The 20898-nt window shown below is 41.5% G+C and overlaps 1 protein-coding gene across 20 annotated transcripts in view; it reads right to left on the bottom strand.

The window, feature by feature from the left end:
* Window positions 1-280: 280 nt before the first annotated feature.
* LOC126100822 (protein bric-a-brac 1-like) overlaps window positions 281-20898 on the bottom strand; it is a 485405-nt gene continuing 464787 nt past the window's right edge. For all 20 annotated transcript variants that reach the window (XM_049911458.1, XM_049911462.1, XM_049911456.1 and 17 more), the window contains 5 exons: window positions 14630-14787; window positions 3071-3436; window positions 2886-2954; window positions 2078-2159; window positions 281-1934 (listed from right to left, as the gene is read on the bottom strand). In XM_049911458.1, the coding sequence (XP_049767415.1) occupies window positions 1741-1934; window positions 2078-2159; window positions 2886-2954; window positions 3071-3436; window positions 14630-14787 (869 nt within the window). In that variant the 3' untranslated portion in view covers window positions 281-1740. The remainder of the gene's footprint in view (window positions 1935-2077; window positions 2160-2885; window positions 2955-3070; window positions 3437-14629; window positions 14788-20898) is intronic.

Raw genomic sequence — 20898 nt, 5'->3', positions numbered from 1 at the left:
TCTCTCTCTCTCTCTCTCTCTCTCGCACACGCACACACACATATTACTGCATGACTTCACTTTCTAATCAGATTTCCTCAGAAATTTCAAATGAAGAAATGGAAGGACTTCTCTCAACTAAACTATCAAACTTCACTTATCTGTTTTATTCTCCTACTTCTCGTCTAAATATTGTATCCATTCTTTTCAATATTTACATTTAAGTTGTCCTAAAATAATGATCGTTCTAAAAAGGTTAATATGGATTTTGATCTCCTCCTGATGTGGAAACACAGTTGCATCATGTTCAGATTTTATTTTTCATTATTTCTACAAAAACATCAAACTCAAATGTAACAACTACACACTTATAACTAATAATATGGAGGGGAAAATGTGTACTTTGGACAATGCATACTGATCAGTCTGATGAACAAGGTATTCTTTGGGTACATCATTTTTAACACAATAAACTGCCTTACAAATAATGGATGTTTAGAAAAAAGAAATTTTTAATATAGACAACATATATAACATATCATATTGTTCTTCATGACACAATCCAACTACTATGGCAAATTGTGTGCAATCCAATACTGCAATATTTATTTCGGGTTCCTACATCCTAGTTTTGAAAGTGGGGGGTGAGAAAAACATACCTCCAGATTGCTGCAATGTAATGGATGACGAGTTACAGGAAAGAAAATTAACCAGCATACACAAGTAATAAGCTGCTTTTTCTGTACAGGAAGATTACAGAATCACTTCTTTCCCACTTTTATGTAACATTCTGCCCAAAATTTCAAGAATAGGAACATTCAAATGAATATTACAAATTTACATCCTTACAGGTAACCAGTTGTAGCATAGAATCCTACACAGCATGAAACACACATACGTTGAGCACCAAACTTCATTTAAATAATGATGTTTGATGCAAGGCACCACAAAATATGGCTACACCATACTGCCATCATCTGACAACACTTTTTAAACAATCAAGGCAAGTGATTCAACATATTTGAAGACATTTAGGCTCACTAGAAGACAGTTCTGTTGACAACATTTCACAAGACTTTGCTAATGAATGTATTGCCACTGTGTGCCTAAACCACTGGTGTCATCACTTTTGGGCAAGGACAGAATGAAATATTGCTAGAAGCAAGCCTGTAAAACATTTTGTATCCAATGTATCTAACCTTGTGCAAAATATAAATCATCAATTATAGCTAACCTGCCGATACAAAAAAATAACCTTTCTTAATAGCTCTGTAATTCACAGTTACTATAAACCAGAATACATCAGCATTACATTCAGTTTTCAAGGTGTTAAATGTGACTAATTATGAACATCAGATCTTGAACATCAGATTTTAATTTGTGTAATTTACCAATACGTCACAATGAGAACACAAGTTGAATATGAGTCTTAAATGAATGAAATATGTACTGTTTCTGTGTAGTCACAGACTATCAAATCAATCCAGTACATGGTTTAAATAAATATAATCAGAAGTATAAAATGCTACCTCATTTCACATAGTTCAGAGACCAGATTATTTTTATGGATGGCCCCAGAACTTCTGCACTATACCCATCTCTGTGCGTACTTTCTTACACATCAATTATTAAAAAATGTACCTGTCAAAACTATGTTTTCCACCTTCACAGTCTTTCTGAGTTAAAAGGAAAAAACTCAAGTCACATAACAATATCACGATTCAGTGGAGCATTAGGAACTGTCAGGACGACGCAGCAGGCCTAATCTTCACCCGGTGCATCACGAGAATTGACATCATCTCCTCCTGGACTACTGCCAAATGGAGAATCACTTGTGGCTTCTGCAATGTTCTCAGATTTAGCTCCACAGCTGTTGCTCCCTGGCTCGAAAGGATAGTCTTGCATTTCTTGCACATTCGATAGTTCAGTTGCACTAAAATTTTCCGTCTCAATATCTGAAAAAAGTAAGAACAAATTGTTTTTACTTCATGAGGTACCGAAGAGTTGAGAGGAGATAAAACCTTAGTGAAGAGAAGATAAACCATGGATATAAGAGTGTCATTGACAGTAATTAAAGACACACTCCACTTCATCTTACCAGGTTTCTGCTCAGTCACAGGTTCAGTCACTGTCTCTGCTCCTCCACCATCATCTTTGGCTTCAGTAGGTGGTGTAAATTTCTATAAAAGAAATATTGTTTATCTATGCAGCTATTCACAGTAAGTAATACTAACTATTAAACAGTATTATTTGACTGATTTGGAAAAACCAATCCTGTGCAATTCTACAGTCTTGCCAGTGCATACATTAAGTGCAATATTTGCAAGTCTTAGACTAGAATCAACATTTCTGTTCAAACAAGATAGGTTAAAGGGAAGGGAGAGACGGAAGGGGAGGGGTACGGCATAGTAAAGCTCACGCAAAAATGAAGTAGATGGATAGAAAAAAAAATGGAAAACGCTGTCTGCACACAGCATTTCCTTATTTCAGTTATCTCCTTTTTCCTTTCCGACTAATTTTAAGTTTTGTTACCATAAAGAAACCACAATTATGCCAAAATGAGAGCAATTTGTCTTCCCCACACTCACCTCCTAATCATTACCTACTCCTTCCTGGATTCATCTTTTCTTTCTTGTTCTTACATTTACACTTCCCTCTAGGATCACAATCTCCCCTTCCCCTTTCTTCCTGCCTGTCTAGTGAAGTGTGCACAGTTTACTACATATGTATTGAGTAAGTATTTCCATTCTGGAATTTCAGTTACTTATACATGCCACATATAAAAAATATGCCAACAATCTATCCCAGGTAACAGCTTACTACAACTGTGGTTCCTTTTTATTATCAAGCAACAGTTTAGGGCTACATGTGCGTGACAAATTACATTGCAAACAACTGTTACTTACTTTTTCAACAAATTCTTCATCCATCGAATCATTACTCAAGTCAATATCAATTGGCTCAATTTTCACTTCCTAAAGAAGAGAAATAGTAACAATCAGTTGAAGATACAGAATGGAACACACTAGTTTCAGCATTAGACATGAATAACAAGTGGAATTTAATATTTCCTCTAAAGCAACAAACTCACTGGTAGTGGTTCAGATCTCCGTTGCTTTCGTGGAGGGGCAGCTTCAGACATTGGCTGTTCGTGCCGGTAACCTGAGGTGGATGGTAGAGAGTTAGGAGGGTTGCGAGATGGGAGCTGCTGAGGCTGCTGCTGTCTTGGAACTCTTCCCATGGATGATTGTCCTACAGATGAGGTGGAGGATGGGAGAGAGACATGTCGTTGGGGCTGGGGTTGTGGATGTGGCTGAGAATGGCTCTGTAGCTGCTGATGGCGTGGCTGATGTTGATGCTGCTGTTGATGCTGCTGCTGCTGCTGCTGCTGCTGTTGTAACTGCTGGTGCTGTTGCTGCTGCTGATGATGGTGCTGCTGCTGCTGAATGTGCTGTGGCTGTAACATAGGAGAGTAAATTTAATTATAATCTTGGTTCCAGCCACGAGCTATCTAGAATAATGTGTTTTCTTTACAAATGTTACCAATTGCATTAACCCTTGCAATAATGTATTTTCAATAATGTATACTACTGGGGGAGGGGGTGGGTGTACTTTATGCCTACAACAAAAGATTTAAAAATACAAATTTCTTTAATTGTTTTGACTTTCATGACACATTCTTTAGAGTCACTTTCTTGAACACACATTTGGTACTTTTCATTTATTTAATCATTTAACTTTCTTTAGTCTTATTATCTTGAGCAGTATCACCTCTAAATTTATAGTGAAAGTCATTATAGAAGTACTGAAGAACAGTTTACTATGATTCAAAAGCATTACAAATATTTTAGGTAATAGAGAAATAGTTCACATAACACTTTCTGAGAGAAATTATCAACCTTTTTTTCCGGAATATACTTGACACCTGGGAAATGCAGTCTAACACTTCTTGCTGTGTTTACAACTGTTACACATAGCTGCTTTATCACTTTGTTGTAGTTTTTTCTTTTTGACTTGCTTTCACTTGTACACAAATGACCGGCTTTAACTCGATGAGCTTCCTTTGTGCCGAAGTTCCACTTGATTTTCCATCTGAGCATCCATGGCTGACATCACAAACTTTTGCAGTCCTACAGCATTGTTGCCTTTTCTTCAAAGTGTGGTTTCACGAGTTGTTGTCTTAGTTCTTGAAGGAAAAGCCATTGTCTATTAGGTTTTTCCTTACTCCAATCCAGGAAGTTGAGTAGAAGTAATGTACAACAATATGCCACTGCTATGTTCACAAGGGTAAAGAAAATAATGCAGTGGCCACCTTCTTGTAGCCCTCTTATATAATACTGCCTCATCATTTGACTGACTGCGTCAATGCAGTCCTTCGTCTCATTATAATACAAATTCAGGACTGTCTTCTTCTTATTGTCAATTGCAATGTGAATGTTGAGATGATAGCAACAGAAGCTTCTTTTGGGTTCTTCACAGGGGATATAAGAAACAACCGTGATTGGAAATGTCCCACACTAGAATCATTAAATGCAAATTTACTAGAATATAGTTCTATTCTTGAGATAGGCTTCAGTTCTTGATGCGTATGTTTCGTATCAGCTTGTAATGTTCCAAAGAGAGTTAGCTTCTGATTTCTTGATAGATCTTTGGCCAAGTCAATTGAAGTGTAATATCTGTCTGTGGTGACATTGCTCCCTGAAGTACGTGAAGAAACAACCAGGCATTTCACCACAGCTGCATCTGAATTGTTCCGTGCCATCATTTTTCTTCCCTGCATATGACCCATGCTGATAACATACCTGGTGAGCATATATCTAAGTATTCCATACCTCCCAGATTTTTCCTTCATGAATACGTATGAATGCTTTCACTGCTGTGGACGTGTATACACATCCTGCTCTGCCATTCCACAGATGCTATGGACATGTGTCTACAAGTGCCACTTTTTTTTCCCTATAGAGGTATTGACATCTGTATGCTTTCTGAACCACCAAGCTCTCACTACTGCAGACAAGGAAGTTCCAGAACTCAGAGTGCTTATCATACAACATATGTGCATTGTGTGCTTTGGGGGGGGGGAACCGAATTTCAGTATCTTGAACTGTTTACTGGTATGACCACACAATTCTCAATTCACAGGGGCAGAAATGGGCATGTCATGCAAAACCGCCTGTCAGATATAAAAATCAGTAACTCGAGAACAAAACGAGATATCGTTGTGCACACAATTTTAAATAAAATTTCGAGACCTTATTTACATTTCATATATTGCAAAGTGCGAGATAAAATCAACCATATACGAAGTTTATGCAATGTGATTTTACTTCCGCAAATTCTTTAAAATAGAGTGCAATGTTTTACTTTACTTGATGCAGCACAGTAATTATGACGAACAGCGAAAAGAACCCAGTCCTTGTTCAAGCACACACATCAAGACAGCTGAAAATTTTGATTTTGCAAATCTTGCTAATGTTGTTGTTGTTGTTGTTGTTGTTGTGGTCTTCAGTCCTGAGACTGGTTTGATGCAGCTCTCCATACTACTCTATCATGTGCAAGCTGCTTCATCTCCCAGTACCTACTGCAACCTACATCCTTCTGAATCTACTTGGTGTATTCATCTCTTGGTCTCCCCCTACGATTTTTACCCTCCACGCTGCCCTCCAATACTAAATTGGTGATCCCTTGATGCCTCAGAACATGTCCTACCAACCGATCCCTTCTTCTGGTCAAGTTGTGCCACAAACCTCTCTTCTTCCCAATCCTATTCAATACTTCCTCATTAGTTACGTGATCTACCCATCTAATCTTCAGCATTCTTCTGTAGCACCACATTTCAAAAGCTTCTATTCTCTTCTTGTCCAAACTATTTATCGTCCATGTTTCACATCCATACATGGCTACACTCCATACAAATACTTTCAGAAATTACTTCCTGACACTCTATACTCGATGTTAACAAATTTCTCTTCTTCAGAAACGCTTTCCTTGCCATTGCCAGTCTACATTTTATATCCTCTCTACTTCGACCATCATCAGTTATTTTGCTCCCCAAATAGCAAAACTCCTTTACTACTTTAAGTGTCTCATTTCCTAGTCTAATTCCCTCAGCATCACCCGACTTAATTCGACTACATTCCATTATCCCCGTTTTGCTTTTGTTGATATTCATCTTATATCCTCCCTTCAAGACACCATCCATTCCGTTCAACTGCTCTTCCAAGTCCTTTGCTGTCTCTGACAGAATTACAATGTCATCGGCGAACCTCAAAGTTTTTACTTCTTCTCCATGGATTTTAATATCTACTCCAAATTTTTCTTTTGTTTCCTTTAATGCTTGCTCAATATACAGATTGAATAACATCGGGGAGAGGCTACAACCCTGTCTTACTCCCTTCCCAACCACTGCTTCCCTTTCATGTCCCTCGACTCTTATAACTGCCATCTGGTTTCTGTACAAATTATAGCCTTTCGCTCCCTGTATTTTACCCCTGCCACCTTTAGAATTTGAAAGAGTATTCCAGTCAACGTTGTCAAAAGCTTTCTCTAAGTCTACAAATGCTAGAAACGTAGGTTTGCCTTTCCTTAATCTTTCTTCTAAGATAAGTCGTAAGGTCAGTATTGCCTCACGTGTTCCAGTATTTCTACGGAATCCAAACTGATCTTCCCCGAGGTCGGCTTCTACTAGTTTTTCCATTCCTCTGTAAAGAATTCGTGTTAGTACTTTGCAGCTGTGGCTTATTAAGCTGATTGTTCGGTAATTTTCACATCTGTCAACACCTGCTTTCTTTGGGATTGGAATTATTATATTCTTCTTGAAGTCTGAGGGTATTTCGCCTGTTTCATACATCTTGCTCACCAGATGGTAGAGTTTTGTCAGGGCTGGCTCTCCCAAGGCCGTCAGTAGTTCCAATGGAATGTTGTCTACTCCGGGGGCCTTGTTTCGACTCAGGTCTTTCAGTGCTCTGTCAAACTCTTCACGCAGTATCGTATCTCCCATTTCATCTTCATCTACATCCTCTTCCATTTCCATAATATTGTCCTCAAGTGCATCGCCCTTGTATAGACCCTCTATATACTCCTTCCACCTTTCTGCTTTCCCTTCTTTGCTTAGAACTGGGTTTCCATCTGAGCTCTTGATGTTCATACAAGTAGTTCTCTTATCTCCAAAGGTCTCTTTAATTTTCCTGTAGGCAGTATCTATCTTACCCCTAGTGAGATAAGCCTCTACATCCTTACATTTGTCCTCTAGCCATCCCTGCTTAGCCATTTTGCACTTCCTGTCGATCTCATTTTTGAGACGTTTGTATTCCTTTTTGCCTGCTTCATTTACTGCATTTTTATATTTTCTCCTTTCATCAATTAAATTCAATATTTCTTCTGTTACCCAAGGATTTCTACTAGCCGTCGTCTTTTTACCTACTTGATCCTCTGCTGCCTTCACTACTTCATCCCTCAAAGCTACCCATTCTTCTACTGTATTTCTTTCCCCCATTCCTGTCAATTGTTCCCTTATGCTCTCCCTGAAACTCTCTACAACCTCTGGTTCTTTCAGTTTATCCAGGTCCCATCCCCTTAAATTCCCACCTTTTTGCAGTTTTTTCAGTTTTAATCTACGGGTCATAACCAATAGATTGTGGTCAGAGTCCACATCTGCCCCTGGAAATGTCTTACAATTTAAAACCAGGTTCCTAAATCTCTGTCTCGCCATTATATAATCTATCTGATACCTTTTAGTATCTCCAGGGTTCTTCCATATATAAAACCTTCTATCATGATTCTTAAACCAAGTGTTAGCTATGATCAAGTTGTGCTCTGTGCAAAATTCTACCAGGCGGCTTCCTCTCTGATTTCTTAGCCCCAATCCATATTCACCTACTACGTTTCCTTCTCTCCCTTTTCCTACACTCGAATTCCAGTCACCCATGACTATTAAATTTTTGTCTCCCTTCCCTATCTAAATAATTTCTTTTATTTCATCATACATTTCTTCAATTTCTTCGTCATCTGCAGAGCTAGTTGGCATATAAACTTGTACTACTGTAGTAGGTGTGGGCTTCGTATCTATCTTGGCCACAATAATGCGTTCACTATGCTGTTTGTAGTAGCTTACCCGCATTCCTATTTTCCTATTCATTATTAAACCTACTCCTGCATTACCCCTATTTGACTTCGTGTTTATAACCCTGTAGTCACCTGACCAGAAGTCTTGTTCCTCCTGCCACCGAACTTCACTAATTCCCACTATATCTAACTTTAACCTATCCATTTCCCTTTTTAAATTTTCTAACCTACCTGCCCGATTAAGGGATCTGACATTCCACGCTCCGATCTGTAGAACGCCAGTTTTCTTTCTCCTGATAACGACATCCTCTTGAGTAGTCCCCGCCCGGAGATCCGAATGGGGGACTATTTTACCTCCGGAATATTTTACCCAAGAGGACGCCATCATCATTTAATCATACAGTAAAGCTGCATGCCCTCGGGAAAAATTACGGCCGTAGTTTCCCCTTGCTTTCAGCCGTTCGCAGTACCAGCACAGCAAGGCCGTTTTGGTTATTGTTACAAGGCCAGATCAGTCAATCATCCAGACTGTTGCCCTTGCAACTACTGAAAAGGCTGCTGCCCCTCTTCAGGAACCACACGTTTGTCTGGCCTCTCAACAGATACCCCTCCATTGTGGTTGTACCTATGGTACGGCTATCTGTATCGCTGAGGCACGCAAGCCTCCCCACCAACGGCAAGGTCCATGGTTCATGGGGAGGATCTTGCTAATAGGTTTATTAAAATAGGATCTTGCTAATAGGTTTATTAAAATCAGTGGAAAGCATTTCACAGCATTCAGATCATCACCTATCAGCACAAGCATTAGCATTTGGCAAGCAGTACAGCAGTAAAGAAGTCCCACTCAGCATGAAATTTAAGTAGCTCGTATGTAGCAGCTGAAGGGTTAAGGGGGCACCTACCATGGAACAATGACATTTCTTCAGTAACAAGAGTGCATCCCAGCAAAATATCTTGGCAGTAATTCATTCGTCTTATCAAATACTTCTCATATTGCAGCAAACTTGTCATATTACCTGTCCTTATTTCCCACTCTTTCACCACGTTTTGAGCTACCCACAGTATAATGCGACATGGTTTCGATGTATGAACTTTTCCCGTGATTGTAATGGATTTATCACTAACCTCAACATCTTGGTCATGATCAGTTCCACCAGGTTGCCAGAGATCATCTTCAGAGTCGGTCTATAGTCCACCACTGTCCATATCCCCGCACACAAGAGATTCCTCTCCAGCTTCAATCACCACTTCATCAGTATCGTCAAATTCACATCATCTATCATCAAATTCGATTTCAGAATCTGTAGACTCTTCTAAAATCTGTACTATTTCTCTCTCAGTAAGAGAACATCAGTACATTTTCAATCACAGTTGTATCTCAACACTGGACAAAATTCCACTGAATAAGAAAGAACAAACAAACAACCAGAAACTGAAGAGAAAGGGAACGTTGAGACCAACATTGCCATCTGCATTGAGAAATTTGATGTCCAGGTGCTCTATATTTCTGCAGTGCTATTACTTATGGAATAAGACATTTGTTGTCCAAAGTCACATCTACTATGGGGGAGGATTGACACTTTATGATTGCTTCCATTATACTTAAATCTTCAGATTATCTTTGAGTGGAGAAACATAAAATAACTGTAGAATCTGGTAGAAGAATTCATTAAAAACATTAATATTTTTCTCAAAATTTTAAATTATAAAATGCACTATTAAATTACAATGTTTATGAAAGGTGGATACAAAACAATGTACCCCTCCTTGGTACTGCAAGGGTTAAAAGGGAAATTCACTCAAGAAAACTGCAAGATCATGAAAGAGAATTGCTAACCAGTGCTTACTTTCACTAAGGGAAATGTCAGTACTGCCGACAGACACCTATAAATGTACTTACACTATCCTTATTTTCAAACCTAACAGTTCTTTCCATGGGAAGAAGAAAGGGATATCTTACAGAAGGTTGAAAATAACCAGGATGGCAGGCAACCTCCTGTTGTGTCCTTTTTAACTTTTCCCAACCAAATAATCCGTTATTTAATAAATTCATGGCACATGCACTTTTTAACTGAAGTCATACTCTGCATGGTAGGAAATTTACTTTGAAAGTAATGCTTCTCAACCCCCATTCGCAATATTTTCCTGTCATCTGTTATAAAAGTAAACAGTTGTGATGCCACACTCACCAAAAGCAGTTTTTTGTTACTAAGTGTTTTTGAAGCCATTGGCACATTTTGCTATCAGCAGACACTTGTAGGCACACTGTCTTGTTGCTGTAAACGCTACATTTTCTTTGCAGCTAAAACTGTGTTTTGGTTTTATTCTCTCGTTTATTGCTGCAGTATTATCCTACAGTAGCAGGCTTAAGTGAAATTTTTTCTTAGATCAGTCAAAATTACAAAAACTTAACTCAAAACCAAAACAATGAAAAATTCCTGGAATTCTAAAAAATTTCCAGGTTCTTTCCAGATTATACAGTTCTGTTGGGGCATATATACCCCGTTTATCTCCGGAAGTAATTGTGGGATAATCCTAAAATTTTGCACTAATAACTTACCAATACAAGGGCTTATAAAATTACATTTTCCTATTACTTTCCAATGGATATTATAGGCAAAGGTGGTGATTTTCATCATTAAAAAAACACCAAAAATGGCTGTTTTTGTCCCGTATTTACAAAAAAGTGTTGTCCATAAATTCTTTTACACTGTTTTCATTACAAAGACTACGTTCTAGACCACCTAAAAACCATTTTCTTTTGCAAAGCGAGCATACAAGGCTCTAAAAAGATGACAAGGTGGAGGTGCATTAAAAATGCAGCCATATTCCACCAGTACTTAAATGTAACATCTATTATGTTCTGCAATTGCTTAGTAATACCTGGGGAAGGCCCTATCTGAAGTCTTGATGACAAGGAAGAGAGATATTGCACAAATAAATTGATAAACTTCAAAATGGGTAAATAATGAGCAAATGTTTAACGAGCACAATAATGATTTAAAAAAAAAAGAACAATATAGTATATACGTATGTTTCATGAAATTGTATGTGCACACATTTCCAAGTTGCAAAAATACAAGTTACATTTTAAAGACGTTGTTTATAGCCATTTTAAAATAGAACCTCCGTTTTTTTTTTTTTTAGCAGCAATGACGCGCCATCTTCTAGAAAGCATGGTGTCAGTTGGAGTAGCTTCCGCTTGCTGCTCGATATAAAGCAATGCCACATCTAGCGCTGCCAAACATTCGGTGTGAGTGGTCAATGGTAGTTTCTTCAGGCAATTCCACATTGTCACTGTCTTCAGTGGGTTCACTAACCATTTTAACAACTGCAAGTATTGGCCACTTCTAACTGTTAATCACTGTTCATCCATTCTGAAACATCACTCGCATTCACTTTTTCACATCCAGCAAGCTTTTTCATCAGTCCTGCCAACAACAGGTCATCTTCGTCTGTGCTGAAGGTATCCATTTCATTCTGTAAAATCTGGTTCCAAGACTTTAGTGTGTCCGCCTTTATTTCAGACCATGCATCAGCTATCCAACAAACTACACCTTTTATCGTAATTTTTTTCTCCCCCCAGGTACTTGCTGATTGTCCCTTCAACTTTTGTTTGCGGAAGCATCTGATCCGAATGACGACAATGCAGTTTTTTCAAGTACCGTAAATCGACAGACTGTATTAAACTCTTCACATTCAGAGATAAAAATAAGCAAATACTGTCCCATTATCATTCTTCCTCATGAAGTTGTGAACCAACACTGTCAAGTGTTCAGGCTGCTTCGGAAGGCGAGAACTTTCTTTAGGTATCTTTGGGTCTCTTTAACAGAATCTTCAAAAACCACTTATTTGTGTCTATCCAAGTAGGTGTACATATGTAATAGGCAGTGACGAAGCAGCGGTATTTCTTGAAGCTCTAGACTCAGCAGACTCCCATATTATCACAGCTTCAGTTTATGGTCTCCGCTTGCATTCAATGCAGCAAGAACTACTGATCTCTCTTTACATGTTTTTGTAGCCCAGAGCATTTTATAATTTAGCCTGGTTTCATCACATTTATGCAGTTGATCAGGAGGCAGATTTTTACCTCGTATAATTTTTCCTAATTGCTCTCAAAATTGTGTAATAGTCAGAAAATCCATAGAAAAGTTTCACCAAGAATTTCAAGCTGCTTTATGGCATATCAGTTCTTCCACCAATCCAATCATCCTGAATTGCAGTAGAATTATCCTCACCTCCCTTTAACTCATTTCTAAAAAAATAAAGCTTTTTCTTGTAGAATAGGTACTGAAATTGGATCTCCTTTGTGGTCTTTCTTGTTGTCCTCAACGGTGAGTGTTCACAGGAGACAGGAATGCCCGAGGAAAGTGTGATAGGGCCATTGCTAATTTTCTATATACTTAAATAATCTGGCAGACAGGGTGGGCAGCAATCTGTGGCTGTTCGCTGATGCTGCTGTGGTGTACAGGAAGGTGTCTAAGATAAGCAACTGTAGGTTGACACAAGATGACCTAGACAAAATTTTTAGTTGGTGTGGTCAAAGGCAGCTGGCTCTTAATGTAGAAAAATGCAATTTAATGCGGATGAGTAGGAAAAACGAACACACAATGTTTGGATAGAGCATTAGTAGTGGTCTGCTTGACACAATCACGTCATTTAAATATCTGGGCATAATGTTGCAAAGCGATATGAAATGGAATGAGCATGTGAGGACTGTGGTCTGGAAGGCTGACTTTGGTTTACTGAGAGAATTTTAGGAAAGTGTGATTCATCTGTAAAGGATACCGCATCTAGGACGGTAGTGCGACCTGTTCTTTAATATTGCTGAATTGCTGGGATCCACACCAGGTCGGATTGAAAGAAGACACTGAAGCATTTCAGAGGCAAACTGCTAGATTTGTTATCAGTAGGTTCGATCAGCATGTATGTGTTAATGGACATGCTTTGGGAGCATAAGTGGGAATACCTGGAGGAAAAAAATGTTTCAAATGGCTCTGAGCACTTTGGGACTTAACATCTGAGGTCATCAGTCCCCTAGACTCAGAGCTACTTAAACCTAACTAACCTAAGGACGTCACACACATCCATGCCCGAGGCAGGATTCAAACCTGCGACCGTAGCAGTCGTGCGGTTCCGGACCGAAGCACCTAGAACTGCTCGGCCACCGCGGCCGGCCCCTGGACGAAAGAAGTCATTCATTTCAAAGTACACTACTGATAAAATTTTAGATAACTGACATTTAAAGCTGACTGTAGGATGAACCTACTGCCACCAACACACATTCCACGTAGGGACCAAGAAGATAAAATACAAGAAATTAGAGCTCATACAGAGGCAAATACACAGCAGTTTTTCCCTTGCTCTAAATGCAAGTGTGACAGAAAAGGGAATGACTAGTTGTACAGGGTACCCTCCGTCATGCAGTGGCAGTCCCTTCCCGAGCATAGTGCTGCAGATGAGCAAGACAGTGAGCAATTCGACATGCTTCCTGGTGTGGTTGAAGACTGTGGGGGCATCCATTGGGCACACACTTCATGCATGTTAGTCGTTCCTTCATGATGGTGTGAGCACTTCCGACCCTCAATACAACCATGGTGTTTGTGGCTTTCACTGTCACTTGGCAGTCCTGGATAATGAGTGCATCCACCAGTCATTGGTGATCAGTGTGGTGCTCTAGACCATGTGTCATCAGCTAACAACCGTCCTTCCCTGAAGCGCTTGTGCTACGACTTGACCCTTGCAAGGGACATGCAGTGCTTGCAGTACACTTGTGACATTAGTCTATGAATGTCCGATCCTCCTACCCCTTCATCTGTCAAAAAATGAACACCACCTCCTTGCTCTTCTTTTGACGTCTCCGTGTCACTGTTTGCAATGCAACTGGCAGCCTTGGATGATTGATGCATGCTGCAGCTAGCTTTGTATCATGTGACATGCACCTGTGGCCTCTAGCAACGGGCTGTGAACTTCCACGCTCTGGTTGGAACCACACCTCATTACACACACCAGGATATTACCCTCCTGTAACCTGTTTGCACATTCCAGACTCAGCTCGTTTCTTTTTTCAATGCCCCCTTATACAACAATGGTCAGACAATGTTGTTAAATGTGTACTGTATTTTAATGACCACTGCTGCAGAGTAAGGCATAACATTAGGGGTAACAGTAAACACAGTAGCTCTATACCCAAGGAGGAAGGAAGGAAGGAAGGAAGGGTGCGAGAGAGAGAGAGAGAGAGAGAGAGAGAGAGAGAGAGAGAGAGAGAGCAAATAGGGAAGAAGTAAAATTGAGTTCAACGTCTCATTGTCATTGAAGTCATTAGAGACAGAGCATAAACTCTTAACTGTGTCAAGAATGGGGAAGGAAATTGCCCGTGTCCTTTCAAAGGAATTGTCCAAGCATTTGCCTGGAGCGATTTGGGGAAATCACGGAAAACTTAAATCTGGACGGCCGGGCTTGGGTTTGAAACGTCAGCGTCCTGAATGCAAGTCCAGTGTGCTAACCATTGCACTACTTCACTCAGTACAATGGAATCACAGTATAAATACTAATGATTAGGTGCGTAACATGCATTGTAAATTACCCTTATAGGCTGCTGCTGTGGAGAACCCATCATTCTGCGCTTCCGCATGCGCCTCTCAGTTATGGGAGACGGCACTTGCTCATCCAGAAAATCCTCAATAGTTGCGGGCATTGAATCTTCATCTTGTGAGGATGGAGTGGAAGCAGGTCCTGCTAATCCTGTGCAACACATCACATACAATATATCGTAACAGTCAAACTATGAGACACATTGTTTAATTTTCATTTTTATTTCCCCCAAATATAAAGGATTCACACTTGCTTGGATATGCATGAATCACAGGGAAACTTAAAATTATTTTTTGGACACACCAATTACTGTAAATAGGTTCTGTCGGGAACTAGATATAATGAATCATTCATTACATTTACTTGCACTAAAAGCATATGCTGCTATCATAACATTGCCTTTTTCCAGGTAGGGATTTGGAAACTGGACAGCTAAAAACAGTTTTGCATCACCCATATGTATTCTTTTGACTATGGGAAACCACTTTGTATAGTCACTTAGTACAAGCAATAGAAGTAAACCTGCATTCTCAGTACAGCTCAGTAGAAGGCACTGTATCTCCAATTACAAAATAAACAACATGGCTTGCGTATGTTATTCTGCCTGTCAACAAGTTTGACAGATCATTTGCTAATAGGTCACATGTGCCTTGTCACTTTACGGCGAGCAGGGTAGTCACCATGTGAAGTTGGCTGCTCAGTTGATGTAACTTCACTATCATGAGACACACAGCACTGAACTGCCTCATATTGTTCGCTTACAGTCAACACAATCATTTGATGACTTACCTACAAATTACCCAAGTCGAATGAAACAGAAATATAAGCTGAATTTTTGGAGACAGCTGGGAAGGCTGTGACAATCCACACAGAACAAAATGGTTTCCACTAAATCAACTTTGCCTCAATGCGTCAGTTATACCACCACAAACTTGTCCTGGGACTTAAGTTTCTTTTTGTTCTCTTTCACAGACTGAGGGGGGCAGGGCCCAGAGGGAGAGCTGGTTTCTGCAAGATACAGAACAAACAGAGCGGGTGACCTTGGGGTGCAAAAATTGTGTATCGTGGCCAAATTGTTGTATCAGGCCTTCAGCCTGAGAGGTGTAGGGGGAAGAATGTATGTTTGTTTGTTTTGTTTTGTTTTGTTTTGTGGCACAAAAACAACTAGGATCATACGCACCCATGTCAGAACCATAGAACAGGAAGACAGAAAAGGAGTTAAAAGCAACTACAACATTAAGCCCAATCGACAGAACAGGGACTCTGAGAAAGGTCCATAAAATATGCCATAGAGAAACGGTGATCCAGAACTAAAAATTAAATTGCCTTTGTCGTACAGCCTCATTTCCTGCAGCACACAAAGGCTCTGAAGGGCACACAGTGTCGGAGCAGATGATGTAACTGAAAAGCCTGTGTATTCAGATGCACTGCATGGACTGATACAGGGCGAAGAGCTCCGCAGTAAATACTCCGGAAACCAATACCAGAAAAATACGGCAGTATGACAAGTGTTCGATGGGCAGCTCCTGCAGACAGACTCTCAACCAGGCTAGTGTAAAAGATGCCTGTGGCCAAACGGATGCCACGATGGTGGATGCTACTGAGACGGTGTAAAAAGGACAGACGTGCAAATGCATAAACAGAACACCCATAATCTAGTTTCAAACGGACATGGGGCCTGTACAAATGGAGGAGGGTGGTCCGATCTGCTCCTCGTGAACTACTGCTGAGGACACTTAGAACATCGAGGAAGCCAGCGGCCAGGTAAGACATGTGGAGTACCAGAAAGTTTTCTATCGAGCATAAGCCCCAGAAATTTTTTAGTTTAAACTAACGTAAGAGCAACAGGCCCAAGATGTAAATATGGTGGAAAGAACCAGTTGTGCTGCCAGAAATTTGGTTTTTTCAGTGGAAAAGCAAAAGCCATTGTCAATGCTCCATGAGTAAAGAGGATGGAGACAATGCTCGAGACCCAAGTCCGTGGCGAACCGCAATACATGGCAAAATCATCAATGAAAATGGAGCCGGAGATGCTCGGCTGGAGACAGGCCATAACAGGGATAATAGCGAAGAGGACGACGACAGTAGGGATGGAAGCTTCAGGCACGCCATTTTCCTGGATAAATGTGTCCAACACAGCAGATCCCACACATACCTTGGAAAATCTTGTCTAGGGCATGTAGTCACAGAACCCCCACATGTACAAAGAAAAAGAGGATACCAATCCAGAAGCAGGAGTCATAGCATTTTTCCACATTGAAAAACACAGCCATAGTCTAGTATTTCTGCAGAAAACCATTGATAACACAGGTTGACAAAGTGACAAGATGCTCACCTGCAGAATGGCATGCTCGAAATACACAGTGTGTAGTAGTTAGTAAATTATGAGACTTGAGCCATCATACCAGACAGGCATGAATCATATGTTCCATCACCTTGTAAACACAGCTGGTGAGAGAAATGGGGTGATAGCTAGAAGGAAGGTGTTTTTTCTTAACGGGCTTAGGTACAGGTATGACAGCGTCTTCACGCCAGCATCTGGAAAACGTACCCTCTGCTCAGATGCGATTGTATGTATGAAGAAGCAAGTGTTTGCCTGCAAGAGAAAGGTTCTGCAACATCTTAATGCAATCATCATTGGGCATTGGGGCGGAGCATTGAGATAACAAAGGCAGCATTGTAGCACTTGCTTCTCTGAGAAGAGATGGGTATTGCCTGAGCCCTCTCCACTCCTTTCCAATGGAGGAAGGCAGGGTGATACAGAGTGGAGCTCGAAATCTATGCAAAATAGTGGTTCAAAGTGTTGGAGACAGCAATAGGGTCCACTAAGAAATTATCTGCTACGGTCAAGGCCAGAAATTGGGGTACAGACCTTGGTCCCAGAAAGCTATTAGGAGGTGGCCCAGACAAAGTGGGAATGGACCTGTTAAATAGTTAAGGAAATCCAGCTAGCTTCACTGCTATCCCGAATAACGCGATGACACTGTGCACGCATTTATTTATAAAGAACGCAGTTTACCATTGTACAATAACTGTTGAAAAATGCGGAGTGTCTCCACATGCAAATTGCATCGCTGCACGCCTCTGTCTATCAAGGGAACTGGACACGGCGCGGTAAGGAGGAAGTGGGAGGAATGGAACTTTCTGTGGTGGTAAGGATAATGTTTGTACGATATTCTACCTGGTCATCACAACGAGGGTCATGTGGTTTGTTGAAGGCTGCCAGGGAGGAGTAAGGCCTCCAGCCAGCCTTGGAAAGCAGCCATTTGTGTGCACATAGGTAAGGTAGGGTAGGGTAGGGTAGGGTAGGAGTCAGCAAACGGATAGCACATGGGAAATGGTCACCGGATAGAACATGGGAAATGGTCACCAGCAGACCACTCAAGACGATGGACAAGCTGGACAGTGTAGGAGGAGAGGTCCAAATGGGAATACGTGAGCGAGGACTGTGAAAGGAACTTGGGTGCTCCTGTGTTAAGGCAGACGACATTAAGTTGACTGGCGTCAGCCAGATTCTGGGATAGCCTTATGGAGGATGGTGCACACTGAAGTCACCAAGCAGCAGAAATGGGTTAGGGAGTTGCCCAATAAGCTGGAGGAAGTCTGCCCTGGTGACACCAAATGACTGAGGGATGTAAACAGTACAAACTGAAAAGGAGAAATGAGGAAGGAAAATGCAGACTGACTGCAAGAGCTTGGACAGGGATAGTCAGACTGCTTGACTATGAACATCATCCCAGATGAGCAGCATGACTCCCCCACAAGATGGAATGCCATCCTTCGGGGAGGGGGGGGGTCAAAGCGAACTGTAAAGAAATGTGAGAGCTCAAGGTGGTCGTGAGGATGCAAGTTTGTTTGCTTCTATTTCAAAAGCAGCTGTAAGTCCTCACTCTTGGATCTATGGTCGTGAATGTTCCATTGGAGGAGAATCATTATGAGCATAAGGAAGGTCTGAAAAATGAAGGGGTGTTACCTCGAAGCTGCCGAGTGTGGTGGTGCACACCAGCAACACAGAGGTGAGTCAGATGAGGATATCATGCAGTGACACCATTGAAGGGGATCTCCGAGTCGCCAAAGAAGAAGACCATTTACATTTGTTTGATATTTTTGAGCCTTTCTGGTTGGCAGAAGACGACTCAGATGTTTGTTGGCTGGGGATTGTAAGAAGTCCTTGCGAGAGCATTCCTTCTGTCCTTTCTGGCTTGCCGGCTGTGTAACAGGTGACTTCGCCCTGTGAGGTGAAGGTTTGGTGGCTTGTTGCAGAGCTGGAGGATGAGACAGGGATGCTACCGTGACAATGGGCAATTTTACAACCATGGTACAAAATTTGAGGTAGCATGCCTGTGGGGCCATGTCCTTCATGAAGATGAGTCCTGCACGTGCCAGATCATTGAACACAAGATTTCTGACAAGCCAACAATTTGCAAGCGACCGGGTAAGGCAATTTTTCTTTCACCTGGATCTCCTGGATAGCCCACTCATCGAGATTCATGGGACAATCTCAGGAGGAGGTTGCATGGTCACCGTTGCAATTGGTACAGTAGGGAGGAGGCGGAACACAATCGCCCTTACGAGAACCTCTACCACAGGTTACAAATTTGGCTAAGTGTTGACAGAACATTCGTGTGTGATAACTTCATAGCCTGTTTTGACCTTTGGTGGAAGCACCACTCTATCAAAAGTAAGATATAGAGTGCGTGTGGGCACTAAGGATGCATTTACCTTTTTCATCACCCAACGGACTTGCAATGACACGGTCAGAGAGGTACATCCGGACTTCTGCCTCAGTCAGACTATTGAGCAGCCCACTGTAAGTAACACCACAGGAAGAATGCAGCATTCAATGCACCCTGACATGAACAGGATAGCCGTGGAGGAGTGAAGCTGCAAGCAGTTGCCGTGCTTGAGAATCAGAAGCCGTGTGCAAAAGCAAAGTGCCATTTCATGAGCAAGAGCACGATTTCACAGGTCAATTGCATCAACACCTATCTGAACAATAATGGGATTTAATGCAGCATACTTGTTGAGCCGGGGCTGGGAATTGTGTGTTACCCAGTCACCCGTCACGCATCAGACATGTGGGCCGGCCTTTGAGAGGAAGAAGATCAAGAGGAACTTCAAACACCATAGCGGAGGAAGGTTAGTAGAAAGGGAACAAGGAAAGAAGAAAAAGAATGAATATCAGTGTTGGGACTGTTCTCATGTCAGCTACCGAAAATGTGGAACACATTCCCAAAAACATCCCAGACATGTTCCCCAAGGGAGGGGAAAAAAGAGTAACAAGAGGACAGATACACAGTGTAGCAGAGGAAAGATGCTGCACAGATTGGGGCCCCATGGTAACTAAGCAGGAACCCGCCAATGAGTTAAGGGTGCTCTTGGCCAACACCAAAGAAGGGGGGACACTTCTTCGGCCTGTGAAAGAGAGCAGTAACCACTGGAGAGAGCATGGGAACCACTGGGGAGGGGGAGAGGAGAGCGGGATGAGACCAATTTGAGGAAAAGGGGGAAAGGACACAACAGAGGCAAACGGAGAAGTCATCCACACAGGGTGGAGTCGGTCAAATTTTTGACAAGTCTCAATGTAACTGACACGATCCAGCGACATATACTCTTTGTTATCTCTTTTTTTTTTTTGTAAGCTGGGCAATTTGGTGAGTGTGGAGAGTGACAGTCGTGACAATTTACAAGAACAGGTGGTGGAACACATGGGCCCACTCATGGAGAGGGTGTCCAGTCAGCACACAGACGGTCTGCCATACATTGGGGAGATATGCCTGAAATGCAAGCACCAAAAGCACGTCAAGGGTGGCGGGACATATGGCTTCGGACACATGGCTTCACGTCAGGAACAGATACTAGGACATTGCCAAGACAATCAAAAGCAAGAAGAGCAGCAGACGAAGCTTTGATCAACAGGGAACCTAACCACATCTTACTAAGACACTCCACTTCGCCAAACTTCTCTTCGATAATTTGAACAAAAAGTAGCAGCTTTGTTGCGGTGAATGTTTCGCCATGTGTCTTACTACAGACCAATTTGTGGGGTAAGAGTTTCACTCCGAGCCAGTGACGCTAGGGAGGTAGTTATTCCCCAAATGGCTTGCACTACAGAAAAAAAAAATTGGTTGTGGAGGTCAAACCCCAAAGTGAAAACAAGAATGGAGCGGAGGAGGAGGGGCACGGTGGGAGGAGGGGCCCGGTGGGGGGGAGGAGGAGGGGGGGGGGGAAGGAGGAGGAGGGGCACAGTACGGGGAGGAG

Source organism: Schistocerca cancellata, chromosome 9, assembly GCF_023864275.1.
Source record: "Schistocerca cancellata isolate TAMUIC-IGC-003103 chromosome 9, iqSchCanc2.1, whole genome shotgun sequence".
Classification (NCBI taxonomy): domain Eukaryota; kingdom Metazoa; phylum Arthropoda; class Insecta; order Orthoptera; family Acrididae; genus Schistocerca; species Schistocerca cancellata.
This window is presented reverse-complemented; position numbering and strand designations above follow the sequence as displayed.